Source organism: Emydura macquarii, unplaced genomic scaffold (genome assembly GCF_026122565.2).
Source record: "Emydura macquarii macquarii isolate MOO-44397 ecotype Brisbane River unplaced genomic scaffold, CSIRO-AGI_Emac_v2 contig_1807, whole genome shotgun sequence".
Classification (NCBI taxonomy): domain Eukaryota; kingdom Metazoa; phylum Chordata; order Testudines; family Chelidae; genus Emydura; species Emydura macquarii.
The window spans coordinates 1-14,315 of record NW_027131944.1 but is presented as its reverse complement, the minus strand read 5'-3'; the positions used below and the strand labels follow the sequence as shown (position 1 = coordinate 14,315).

General features: G+C 46.1%; 2 protein-coding genes across 2 annotated transcripts; both read left to right on the top strand.

Moving 5' to 3' along the window:
- Nucleotides 1–1,014: 1,014 nt before the first annotated feature.
- Nucleotides 1,015–1,965, top strand: LOC137159244 (olfactory receptor 6F1-like). Its single transcript, XM_067557400.1, has one exon. The coding sequence runs from the start codon at nt 1,015–1,017 to the stop codon at nt 1,963–1,965; it is 951 nt and encodes a 316-aa protein (XP_067413501.1).
- Nucleotides 1,966–13,380: 11,415 nt separating this feature from the next.
- On the top strand, nt 13,381–14,307 carry LOC137159245 (olfactory receptor 11A1-like; the record flags this gene model as incomplete). Its single annotated transcript, XM_067557401.1, has 1 exon — nt 13,381–14,307. A coding segment is annotated over exon 1 (927 nt), but the record flags the coding sequence as incomplete, so codon positions are not given.
- Nucleotides 14,308–14,315: the final 8 nt, after the last annotated feature.

The window sequence follows — 14,315 nt, the reverse complement described above, 5'->3', positions numbered from 1 at the left end:
AAATGTTTTGTAGATTGAGATGAAAAAGTTCCATGAGAACATAACAATGTCTACAAAAATGTATTTAGGAAAAGAGTTATTGTATATGGTTTTATGGAATTAAATTAATAGAAATGTAACTATAAAATACAGTGCAATCTAAAAAAAAATAACCTAGGAATAAAATTAAAATATATAAATACATTTTTAAAAGGTCATATTGGGAATGAAACCCAACATTTGAAATCATGAAATTGTGGATGAAATGGAAATTTCGGTTACGCACCACTTTCATTCGATGAAAATAGCACATTTTGTTCAAATTTCAAACTGAATTTTTTTTTTGCAAAACAGGATACGTTTCTAGCCATAAGGATGCTTTCTAGCTGGAGTTTTAGTTTGTGTTCATTTTTAGTGAAGGCTGAGTCTCTATGTAGAGTGTCACACACAGGACAACGAAATATTGTCCTAGAGAAGGACAGGGATTTATTAGATAAAAATGTTCAAATGGCTTTAATAAAGTTAGCTGGCCCATGTCTACTGCAGTTCACTTAGAGTTGGCTGCCCAGCCATTGCATATCTGAGCCTTAGTTGCTTGGTTTGTTTCTTTATTGAGGCTTGCTGTAAAATATAAAATCCTGACCCATTTCACCACAAGAACTCTAATCTGTAAAGGACATGGTTCTGCTTTAATGCACCAGGACGCTAAAGATCAATTTGAACCAACCTCTGTGTTTCTCTACTCTTGTACCTGAGTCCCATCATGTAGGCTTTGAATGCGTTGGTGCCCACTATCAAGTTACAACTTGTGTTTGCAGAGAAACTGACTTTTGTGGAACCTGTAGTTGGCCCAGGTAGGAAATCTGTTCCAGAGACCAAGAGATGGCATTTCCCTTCTCCTGATTTCCATATTTCATGCAGCTATTGTTCTGGTAGCCAGCAGAGAGAGAGACAATGAAAACAATGCTGACATATTATAGAGTGAATGTAGTTTTTTATGTCACAAAGTTAATTTCTTTCCTGTAGACACACCCCATGGGGAATCCAGAACAGAAAAATGAAACTTTCAATACAGAATTCATCCTCCTGGGATTCGGGACCCTTCCTGAACTGCAAATCCTTCTCTTCCTGTTGTTTCTAGTGATCTACATCGCAACCATGGCTGGGAACATCCTCATCATGGTGCTAGTTGTGACTGATCAGCATCTTCACACCCCCATGTACTTCTTCCTGGGGAACTTGTCCTGCTTAGAGGCTTGCTACACCTCCACCATCCTGCCCAGGCTGCTGGCCAGTCTCCTGACTGGGGATAGAACCGTTTCTGTTAGTGGTTGCTTTATACAATTTTATTTTTTTGGTTCTCTGGCAGCTACAGAATGCCTGCTCCTATCGGTGATGTCTTATGATCTGTATTTAGCCATAGTCAAACCACTTCACTATGCAGCCCGTATGACTGACAGATCTTGTCTCCAGCTCGCAGGTGGCTCTTGGGCAAATGGCTTCCTAGCTAGTAGCATAGTAACAGTGTCGATATCACAGTTAAGTTTCTGTGGCCTCAATAGCATTGACCATTTCTTTTGCGATTTTATTCCCCTTGTAAAACTCTCTTGCAATGATACTCAGCTGCTAGAAATAATGGCCTTCATACTCTCTTTGATTATATCACTGGTCCCATTCCTACTGACCATGATGTCCTACATCTGCGTTATCACCACCATCCTGAGAATCCCTTCCACCATGGGGAGGCAAAAGGCCTTTTCCACTTGCTCCTCCCACCTCATCGTGGTGTCCATTTATTATGGGACTCTGGTAATTGCCTACATGTTCCCCACAGACAACACACTGAGGGACTTCAAGAAAGTTCTCTCTGTCATCTACACGGTCCTGACTCCCCTGGTTAATCCCCTCATCTACACCCTGAGAAACAAAGAGGTCAAGGAAGCCTTGAGGAAAGCTTGCATGAAATGCATGTTAGGACAAGGGTAGCCGACCAGGTGCCTTAAGTTAAAATAAAATAGATATGCCAGAGGCTGGTTAAGGACCTGAACTGAAGCTTCACTGTCATACTCTTAGAGTCACAGCCAGGGGAGGAAGTGGAGATGGACAGACCACTTGGAACCTGTGACCCGTTCTTGTTAGGGCCTTTATCAGATGCCACAGCTGTGTGCTACTGGGCTGGTGGGGGATTTGAACTAGTGGCTGCTCAGAGTTCAGCCAATGATGAGGGATTGTGCTCAGTGAAACAGTGCGGACAAAAGCAACTCAGCTGGGCATCTGGTCCCTGTAGGGTGAGAGACTTAGATACACACACACACATGAATCTATGGTGCCTACATTCTACAAATATATGGGGGCAAAGTCAGATTGGGACTCCAGCATTAGGAAATTGTGTAATTAATATTTGATTTTTGTAGTGTATTTCATACCCAGTCTTCTTTCCAAAGGGACAGGAATCTAAAGGAAACTGTCTAACCTGTGCTAAAGGGCCCAGCAGAGGTCTATTACTGGTCCTTTCTCAACAGTGACGTAGGACCAGTTTCTCAAGATACTTGGGTGCCCAGTGGGACTTTTCAAAAGCATTTGGGCACTTTGTCTGCTGGATCGGGCCTTGCAGGCGAGTCAGGGCAGGGGATGTCTCCCTGCCCCAGGTCCCTGCATCGCTCTGGTCCCTCAGGGCCCAGCAGCCCGGTGTGAGGCTTCTGAGGGCAGGGCTAGAGGCAGAAACATAGGGGCTATGGCCTTTTTGCTGCAAAAATGTAGACACCTACTGGGTCGCAGGCAGCTGAGCAGGGGTTTTGTGAATCCTGGGGGGGCTGGATTTTGGGGTTCAGGTGTCTAAAGTGGAAGCTTTGTGACTCAAGGATGAGAATGTGGGCCTAGGGCTGGTGTTACAGCTGGGGAAAGTAAGGCACACCAAGGTGATGTTACCTGCCCAGAGTCGCTGAGCGGGCAAGTTACTGGGACAGGCATGGAAACCAACCATCCAGAGTCCTAGTCCTATGCCCTGTTTGCTCCACCATGTCCACTTGTAATTGACAATGGCACCTAAGGGTGTTAGGTGTCCAACTCCCAATCACTGGCTGTAAGATTTAGGTGCCTAACATCACTTCTTAGGGGAAAACCCAGCCCAGTTGGTAAAGGCAACTACAGAGATGTTTGGAAGGTGTTTAATAGAATCTTAGATGATGAGGGTTGGAAAGACGTCAGGAGGTCATCTTGTCCAAACCCCTGCTCAAAACAGGACCAACCCTATATAAATCATGCCAGCCAGGGCTTTGTCAAGCTGCACCTAAAACCTCTAAGGATAGAGATTCAACCCATTCCAGTGCTTCTCCACCCTCCTCATGAAAAAAGTTTTTCCTAATATTCAACCTAGACCTCCCCCACTGCAACTTGAGACCATTGCTCCTTGTTCTGTCATCTGCCACCATTGAGAACAATCTAACTCCATTATTTTTGGAACTCCCTTCAGGAAGTTGAAGGCTGCTATCAAATCCCCCCTCCAATTTCTCCTTTGCAGACTAAATAAGCCCCGTTCCTTCAGCCTCTTCTCATCAGTCATGGGCTCCACGCCTCTAATCATTTTTGTTGCACTCCACTGGACTCTCTCCAATTTGTTCACATCCTTTCTGTAGTGGGGGCCCAAAACTGGACACAAAACTCCAAATAAGGCCTCACTAGTGTTGAATAGAGGGGAATAATCACTTCCCTTGATCTGCTAGTAATGTCCTACTAATGCAGCTCAATATGCTGTTAGCCTTCTTGGCAATAAGGGCACACAGTTGACTCACATCCAGGTTGGGTTGTCTGACAGGGATAACAACCTAGTGCAATCAGCAAAGAATTGAGACTCAGAGTATAACAGTTTTTTGTTGCTGTCAGCTAGATGAATTGCTGTTTTAGCGCAAGTTGTACAAGGTCTGGCTTGCGTAGGACGGTTTCATGGTCAAAACCTAATGTTGTTGCATGCAAGAAATTGTTACAGTTGCATATAACAGAAATTAACTCTGTGTGTGTGTGTGGGTATGTGTATGTGAACACACCCTTGTAGCTGAGAGCCCATTCTCTCATGAATTATTGCAGCTGGACCAAGACTCCCTCATGCAATCAATGAAATTGTTGCATGCAACTTAGCTGTAGCATGAGGGTGGCGGTTGGCTGAGTTACTCTGATATCACAATGGTCTAGGTCTCTCGGCATGACACAGCTATACACCTCGCTGTTGCACACTATAATTCGTAAAGTCATAAGGGCTGAAAACTTACAAACTGGATGGTAAGAGACAGTGAATCCCAGTGATGATTGAACCTGGAGATACTCAGAACAAAAAGGGGCCTCAGTCATGCTTAGCGCTGGTGCCATCATTTCACACTGGTTCTAGGCTGCAGAGTGACACAAAGACAGAGTAACAGTCATGGAAATCTCTCTCTCTTTCTACCCCATACAAACTTGTCTGTCCATATATATTTCTCTACCTATCAATAAATAAATTAACTTAAAATAAAATAAATAAAAACTCCCGGGAATTTCATTTAAAAACCCCTACATTGAGGCTGGAATTTTCTAAGAGTTTTTAAAGAGATCCAGCACCCAAATCCTTTGGCATGTCACTGTGAGTTGGGCACCTATTATGTGCTCTGTGGCTGAAGTTTTAATGCTGCCTTTGAACCGGCAATTCACCTCCTTCCTCCCCCATTTCCATGAGTAAGAGACCCAGTGTGGGTTTCAGAAGTGAAGAAAAATGGCAGCTGCCTCGCACAGAATAGATGTTGGGGTCCAGGATGTGGGAGTCCATGCTCCTCTTCCCAACACAGGTTCCAAATCTGGATCCTTCCTCAATACAGACCTGATTACAGAGCCAGATACACCCTGACTCCCCTGGGACAGCTGCCTGGGCAAAGACTGAGGCCTGGTCTTCACTAGAGAGTTTTGTTGACAAAAATCAGCTTTTGTCTCAGCCCCAGTGATAGTTGAACAACTTGTCTGAGCTGTGAAATCGACATGGTTGTCTGGTTCCTGGGAGACAGTGGGGAATGGAAAGCCCTCGGTGCCTTCCCCCGGCTATTTAGTAATTATTGCGGTGGATGTAAGTCGACCTATGTATGTTAGGTTGGCTTATTTTTCTTGTGTAGACAAGGCCTGAGGCCTCATGCACAGATGACCAGAGGGTATGGTGAGTTTTCCAGGCCTGAATTACATAAACACTTTCATTCTGGCATTGTAAAGAGGCTTTAAGGTGGGCACAAATTACAGTCACACTCACTGAACAGCTCTTTTTAGCTGCCAGAATGGTACAAAAGGTCTGTAGTGTGAATAAGACTCAGGAATTGGGTGCCTAACTTACCATGTCTACACTACCACTGATGTCAGTATAACTTTTGTTGCTCGGGGCTGTGAATAAGCCACCCCCTGAGCGATGTAAGTTACACAGCCCTAAGCACCCTGTTGAGAAAATGACAAGTGTGCAGACAAGCGCTATGGGAATCTTTCCAAGTGAGAGATTTAAGCAGTGCCGTCTATTTAGTTTAGCCAAGAGATGGTTAAGAATAGAGCTGAGCAGGAATTTTTCTGCAAAACTTTTCTCCAGTCATAAAATGCCAACTCAGCAAAATGAAAACTTTTCACAGCCAGTTCTCACAGCTCTGGTAATGCTGCTCAAACAGCAAACAGGAGCCTAGAGGAGCAGATAGTGGCTGGAGCCCTCCCGAGGGCTGTTAGCAAGGCTGGTTCAAGTTCAAGAGGGGAGGGCTCTAGTATAGCAGTGGGTGGGGGGAGATTCTCTGGCCTGAGATGTGCAGAAGGTCAGACCTGATGATCATGAGGGTCCGTCTGACCTTAAAGTCTACGAGTCTTACTAGAAGGCATTTTTTTAAACCAATTATCATAATTAATTATTGAACAAACATATCTAGCAATGTGATGAATTCTCCATCGCTTGGGGTCTTGAAATCAAAGCTGATTTCCTGCCTTTCTAGAAGATATGCTCTGACTCGTACAAAAATGTATGGCTTGATGCATAAATCACTAGGTCAAGGTCATTGACCTGTGTTCTTCAGGAGTTCAGCGCTGATTTGACGTCACTACAACTAGAATGATTCTTTCCGGTTCCCATGAGACATAAAGGTGATTTAATGAATCCATCTGCGATTCAAAACTCTGAGCGATTCAGGGACTCTGTCCTCAAATGCCGTGATTTCAGGTATAGAGAGCGTACCCTGCAAACCATACATGTGATCATAACGCGATCCTTCTGCACACCAGAGTGTTAGACTTCTCTCTCTCCCACAGGCAGTAGGTCTGGGAACAGCAGCCTCCGCTAAGTCTGGAATACATTTTGTTTCTAGTACCTGGAACTAGCTCTGATTTCAACCGGATCTCTTAGCTCAATTAAATTAGATCTGAAAAGATCGGTTACTGAGATTCATACATGAATTGTTCTCTTGTTTTTCTGTTTTTGAATGAAATAGGAGAGGAAAATGACTCAGTTGATGGCGAAGCCTGAAACCTGCCTGGGACAGATCAGGTCAACTCACATGATTGGAGCACTGTCATGGATGGGTATAAACTGTTCAGAAAGGACAGGCAGGGGCGTAGAGGTGGAGGAGTTGCACTGTATGTAAGAGAGCACTATGACTGCTCTGAGCTCCAGTATGAAACTGGAGATAAGTCAGTTGAGTGTCTCTGGGTTAAGCTTAGAAGCAAGAACAATAAGGGTGATGTCGTGGTGGGTGTCTGTTATAGACCACCAGACCAGGAGAATGAGGTAGATGAGGCTTTCTTTACTCAACTAGGGAAAGTTTCCAGTTCACAGGACCTGATTCTCATGGGGGACTTCAATCACCCTGACATCTGCTGGAAGAGCAATACAGCAGAGCACAAGCAATCCAGGAAGTTTTTGGAGAGTGTCACATACAATTTCCTGGTGCAAGTGCTGGAGTAACCAACTCGGGGCCGTGCTTCTCTTGACCTGCTGCTCACAAACAGGGAAGATTTGGCAGGGGAAGTAGAAGTGGGTGGCAACTTAGGCAGCAGTGACCATGAGATGGTCGAGTTCAGGATCCTGATGAAAGGAAGAAAGGAGAACAGCAGGATACGGACCATGGACTTCAGAAAAGCAGACTTTGACTCCCTCAGGGAAGTGATGGGCAGGATTCCCTGGGAGGCTAGTATGAGGGGGAAAGGAATCCAAGAGAGCTGGCTGTATTTTAAAGAGACCTTATTGAGGGCACAGGAGCAAACCATCCCGATGTGCAGAAAGAATAGTAAATATGGTAGGCGTCCAGCTTGGCTTAACAAAGAAGTCTTTGGTGAACTTAAACACAAAAAAGAAGCTTACAAGAAGTGGAAGCTTGGTCAGATGACTAGGGAGGATTATAAAAACACTGCTCGAACATGCAGGAATGAAATCAGGAAGGCCAATGCACAATTGGAGTTGCAGCTAGCAAGGGACGTGACGGGGAACAAGAAGGGTTTCTACAGGTATGTTGCCAACAAGAGGAAGATTCGGGAAAGTGTGGGCCCCTTAGAGAATGAGGGAGGCGACCTAGTGACAAAGGATGTGGAGAAAGCTGATGTACTCAATGCCTTTTTTGCCTCTGTCTTCACAGACAAGATCAGCTCCCAGACTGCTGTACTGGGTGGCACAGAATGGGAAGGAGGCGAATATCCCGCAGTGCTGAAGGAACAGGTCCAAGACTATTTAGAAGGATTAAACATACACAAGTCCATGGGACCGGATGCAATGCACCCAAGGGTGCTGAGGGAATTGGCTGATGTGATTTCAGAACCATTGGCTATTATCTTTGAAAGCTCGTGGCAACAGGGGGAGGTCCCTGAGGACTGGAAAAAAGCAAATCTAGTGCCCATCTTCAAAAAAGGGAGGAAAGAGGATCCGGGGAACTACAGACCGGTCAGTCTCACTTCAATACCTGGAAAAATCATGGAGCAAGCCCTTAAGAAATCCATTTTAAGGCACTTGGAAGAGAGGAAGGTGATCAGGAACAGTCAACACGGATTCACCAAGGGAAAGTCATGCCTGACCAACCTGATTGCTTTCTATGATGAGGTGACTGGCTCTGTGGATGTAGGGATGGCGGTGGATGTGATATACCTTGACTTGAGCAAAGCTTTTGATACGGTCTCTCACAGTATTCTGATCAGCAAGTTAAAGAAGTATGGGTTGGATGAATGGACTATAAAACGGATAGAGAACTGGCTAGAGCAGAGGGCTCAACGAGTAGTTATCAATGGCTCCATGTCTAGCTGGCAACCAGTCATAAGCGCAGTTCCCCAAGGGTCAGTCCTGGGGCCGGTTTTGTTCAACATCTTCATTAATGATCTGGAGGATGGGGTAGATTGCACCCTCAGCAAGTTTGCGGACGACACTAAGCTGGGGGGAGTGGTAGATACCCTGGAAGGTAGTGATAGGATACAGAAGAACCTAAACAAACTGGAGGATTGGGCCAAAAGAAATCTAACGAGGTTCAACAATGACAAGTGCAGAGTGCTCCACTTAGGAAGGAAGAATCCCATGCACAGCTATAGACTGGGGACCGACAAGCTAGGCAGCAGCTCTGCAGAAAAGGACCTGGGGGTAACAGTGGATAAGAAGTTGGATATGAGTCAGCAGTGTGCCCTGGTTGTCAAGAAGGCTAATAGCATATTGGGATGCATTAGTAGGAGCATTGCCAGCAGGTCACAGGAAGTGATTATTCCCCTCTATTCGGCATTGGTGAGGCCGCATTTAGAATATTGTGTCCAGTTTTGGCCCCCCACTACAAAAAGGATGTGGACAAGTTGGAGAGAGTCCAGCAGAGGGCAACAAAAATGATGAGGGGGCTGGAGCACAGGACTTATGAGGAGAGGCTAAGGGAACTGGGCTTATTTAGTCTGCAAAAGAGAAGAATGAGGGGGGATTTGATAGCGGCCTTTAACTACCTGAAAGGGGGTTCCAGGGAGGATGGGGCTAGGCTGTTCTCGATGGTGGCAGATGACAGAACAAGGAGCAACGGTCTCAAGTTACGGGGGGGAGGTCTAAGTTGGACATTAGGAAAAAGTTTTTCACTAGGAGGGTGGTGAAGCACTGGAATGGGTTACCTAGGGTGGTGGTAGAATCTCCATCCTTAGAGGTTTTTTAGCTGAGCCTTGACAAAGCCCTGGTTGGGATGATATAGCTGAGGTTAGCCCTGCTTTGAGCAGGGGGTTGGACTAGATGACCTCCTGAAGTCCCTTCCAACTCTAATATTCTATGATTCTATGATTCTATGTTATTTTATTCTATTGCACCATGTGAGAGATGCAGGAAGGAAATTACTACAAAAGTGACCGTATTAAAATCTGCCCATTTCCCAAAGTGCCCTTTGTGAGGGAGTCCCCCAGAGATCGTGCTCTGGACCCCTCCCGCCACAGCCAGACTGGACACTAGTGCTTCGGAGGGGGTCTGCCACCCCGTGTCCCCCCACACCCGCGTAGTTATCTCTTCCATTTGGCCCCACAGTGTTCAGCATTCCTGCTCTGCCAGGAACTCCCCCTGCGGGACCCCTTCCTTGGAAGGGTGTTGGGGAGTTCCTCCATGCCCCCCAAGGGACCATGCGACCCGCTTTGCAGTCAGAGGCGATTCACAGCCAGCCTGGCATCAGAAGGGTTTATTAGTTCATAGAATCATAGAATCATAGAATATTAGAGTTGGAAGGGACCTCAGGAGGTCATCTAGTCCAACCCCCTGCTCAAAGCAGGACTAACCTCAGGACTAGTTCTCAGGATCACAGCGCAGAAGGACTTTGTTAGCAGCTTAATTAGGAATTACAGCAGCGACCATCTGGAGAGCCCCATTCTCCGGTCTCCCTACTGAGCAGCCCCTCACGGGGGACTGGCCTCTTTCCCCCAGCCACCCCCAGACCCGTTCCCTAGCCCCTCCCCAGTCCTTTGTCTCCTTCCTGGGCTAGGTGGCCACTTGCCCTGGTCTTCACCTGCCCTAACCTCTTACAACTGGTTGGGCCGGCTCATGGGGTCCTGGCCAGGTCTGCCTATCTGTGGCTGTGGAAGGCTCATTCGCCCTCCTGTGGTCTCTGAAATGATCACACACGCGGGTCCCATCACCAAAATATATGATTAACACTCTGGGGGAAACTGAGGCACACACACACTCACAGAAAACCCTAAAAATATCTCCACTTTGTCACACTCTATAATTTGGGGTTCCTTGAATTTTGTGTGCCCCACTTTAGACCAGTGCTAAGCTGGAGTAACTCCACTGGTGGTTTTGTACAATCTGACCTGAAATTGTCTAACTGAGACACCCCTGGAAAACATGAATCTACAGCCCATGTACTGAATTCTAAGATGCTCCGATTCTGATCTTAATTTCACCTATAACTTCATTTTTGGTCACTGCCACACCTTCCTCTCTGACCTCCCAGCCACGCACACTGACCCCTTCAGTCTACACAAAATGCTGCCCCGAGCTCCTCTTTCTTCCCCATCACCTTGATCCCATAATTTCCCTGTCCGCTGGCTTTCCAACCAACATGGTGTCATATTGAAGTGTCTTGTCGCTACCTTAGCTCGACATCGCTCTGCCCCTCCTTCATGATCTTCTCTTTGTCAAGCCTCCAGCCACTAACACTAACACATCCCATCTCACCCCACTCTTGTCAGATTCTCTCCTGGTCACCTCTGTGCCATCTGCCATGAACCACCTAGTCATAATCCAGCCTCCCTGAGTGCCTCCTGCCCTCCCCACGTGTCAATCCTTCCTCAGCACCCAGCCCTGCCACTCTGGTTTTGCTGAATCTTGTTAATGTAGCTACAGAACTGAGGGTAAATGGTGTATGTGTCGCCTCTGGTTCTTTCCCTTCACCTGACCTCTGTCTACTCGTCCGGCCTTAAATTGGCAGCTCCTCAAAACAGGGGGTGTCGTTCTTCAGTGTTTGGAAAGTGTCGAACACATAGTGGGGAATACTCTTCATAAAAGAAGGAAGTGTATGTTATTATATATTGTTACATATATTATCATAGCCCAATTGGTACTGTAATTGCATAACAACAGCGGATTCCAAACGAGTTACTCCTGTGGCGAGCTCCTCATCTGGTGTCAATCGGTGTAAATCCATTGACTTCACAAGAACTACACTGATTTATACCAGCTACGGACCCGCCTCTGCTATCTACCTAGCTATCTGTCATCCACCGCCTTCAACATCTGTGTAGTTACACTGGTGTGAGCTCAAAATCAGGGACAGAACATTTTACCTTAAACTGTATTGTCTAGAGAGGAAAAAAGGCTAGTCCTACTTGCGCTCAAGTTAGTGGGAGTTCTGTAATGGATATCAGTGGAGCATATAAAGTCCAAATCTCGGTTCATCACAGAGAATAAGAAAGGCCATTTCTGGTACATATTGACTCACGTTGCTGGAGGAGGATGGGCAGAAATCTGTCAGTCTTGGGATACCATTAACTAAAACAAGATTCCTTCTGTCCTGGGAGCATGACCACGCAGCTGAGGAGAGGAACCGTAAATCTTGTTTTAACTGTACTGTCTAGATACAAGGGCCCTGATTCTCAACTCCCTTGAACTGTGTCTCATCATTAATCTTTGCACAAAGAGAGAGTGTAAGATAATTGCTGTGGGCTGTAATTTCCGAGGTGTCTCTCTGCACCTCCAGCCTCCTAATACCTTTGAAAATCCGGCCTTTCAGTTCTTTTAAATATTTCACCCACTTTCTAGGCACCTGATGATAACACAAACTTCAGTGACAATCATCTCTGATCCAACTGCATTTTTTCTCTCTTTAGAGTCCACATCTTCCCCCCACCAGCCCCGGCTTCTGCGCCACAGTCTTACCCAGACCAGATTTTCCACCACGTAGCTAATTCAGAGGTTAGTGTTGACAGAGGTATGATTGATTGGAGTGTTTGGGAAGGGATTTTCAAAGGAAACAAAGAAAGTTAGGCATCCAAATCCCACTCGTCTGGGCACCTGAATTCCTTAGGTTTAATTTCTCCAGCTTCCCCTCTGGCTTATTTTTTTTTTATTTTATATTAAAGAAAATGATCAGAACCGAAGTGTTGCATGCAGAGCATCTGCGGCCATGGAAAGGGGAAGGAAGAGATACACCAATTTTTTCTTGAGATTTTTATACATTTGTAGATTTTTTAAGGCCGGCCGGGACCGTGCTGAGTGTCTAGTCCGACTTCCTCCATCGGACAGATTTGGTGTAAAACTGCACAATTCCAGGTACAGCACAGTGAAACTGGTATGATTTTCACCAGCTTGTGGTCTTGCCCTGTGTTAAATAATGGTGAAACATCAGCATTCATTTCTTATCTATTTAATTTGATTGGTACAAAAATAAAAAGTCTTGGGTGCCCTGATACAAACTTGTGCCAGGCAGCCCACTGTTCTTAGCCGTGGAATTTGGAGTAGCCCTTGGATGTCGCTCTGGATTTTCACCTCTGTTCCCAAAGCTTTAGGGAGCAAGGGAACAGATCAAAGATTTGGATAAAATGTTCTCTCTCTTTCTCCGTCTGTCCAGTTCTTAACCCCAGCATTTCAGCTGGACTCACTATCTCCGTCACCTCTTTCACTCTTCCGATACTTCTTCATTTGAAATGTCCCCCACATACACACTAGGGTGGGCTGTACCCCAGCAGCTGTGATGCCTCAGGCTCTGAAATGCTAAACACAGCAACAGTTTCAATTTGGTGAGACTTCATCAGAATAGCACAGAGCCTCATCTCCCTCGTTTTATTTGGGTTGTGAAAAGGGGTCATTTACAAAGAATGCCTGTGCAGAGCTGAATGACATTTTGTTACTAGGGGCCATATTTTTAAATGTTTTTAGGATCCTAAAAATGCAGATAGGTGCTTACTGACATTTTCAAAAGCACCCAAGTGCCTTAAAAGGTCTTGGGAACCAGCAAAGCGGAGCCTGTATGGATCGTAATACTCAATGAGTTACAGTTGGGGTTTCTGTAGTTTAATGGAAGTTGCATAACAAACTCCCATCTGCCCACAGCAGGTGAACACACAGGTGGGAACATTCAAAGCTCCCTAACAGATTTGGATGCTCAGCTTCCATTAATATTATTGAGAATTTGGTATGCAAACCCACTAGGCAGCTTTGGAAAATCCCATCCACTGTTTCTGTGACAGCTACAATTGCTCATGTAACTATCAGTTCATTCCAGTTCAGTTGGATGCTTCCGTGATTCCAGTGCTCTCAGTTCGTTGGTGGGGGTCAGTCTTTCAGTAGATGGTGTTAGGTTTTGCTACCATAGGGATGAAAGCCATTTATTGACTTAGGACTGCACTTTAAAGGCTGGGTCTAGTCCCAGAAGCTTTCTGGTTTATTGTCTAGCTGTGCTTGATTTGTGCACTGGGCTTTCCCTAGAGGCCGTGCACATGGCAAACGTTGACAGGGGAAATCAAAGTGACGTTACAGAATTCATCCTCCGTGGGTTCAGGATCCTCCACCCATTCCAGATGGGACCATTTGTGCTGGTTCTGCTAACGTACATCACCACCGTGGCTGGGAACACCCTGATCATTGTCACAGTGCTGGTTGACCGTGGCCTTCATACCCCCATGTATTTCTTCCTGGGGAACTTGTCCTTCTTGGATATCTGGTACACGTCCAACATAGTCCCCAAAATGCTGCAAAGCTTCCTGGCTGAGAAGGGCGTGGCCATCTCCTTCAACGGCTGCGTTGCACAGCTTTATATCTTCGGCTCCCTGGCAACCACTGAGATCTTACTGCTAACAGTGATGGCGTACGATCGCTACTTAGCGATATGCAAACTGCTGCATTACACGACCCTAATGAATGTGAGGGTGTGCATCGATCTGGCTTCCTGCTCTTGGCTGGGTGGCTTTCTCTTAAACCCAGTGATAATAGCCTGGATCTATAGGCTGCGTTTCTGCGGCCCTAATGAAATCAACCATTTCTTCTGTGACTTCATGCCCCTGGTAAAGCTGTCATGCAGTGACACCCATCTGATCATCTTAGCGGCCTTCTTGGTCTCAGCTACAGCCACCCTGATCCCTTTCCTGCTGACCTTGATATCCTACGCCTTCATCATCGTGGCAATAGTGAAAAACCCTTCCAGTATCGGGAGGAGGAAGGTGTTCTCCACGTGCATCTCCCACCTTATCATGGTCAGCACTTTCTACGGGGCTCTGGCCATCATCTATCTGGTGCCAATGGACAGTGCAGCCATAAACCTAAACAAAATGTTCTCCCTTCTCTACAGCCTTGTCACCCCCTTGCTCAACCCCCTGATCTACTCCCTCAGAAACAAGGATGTGAATGACGCCCTGAGAACAATGGCCTCTAGACT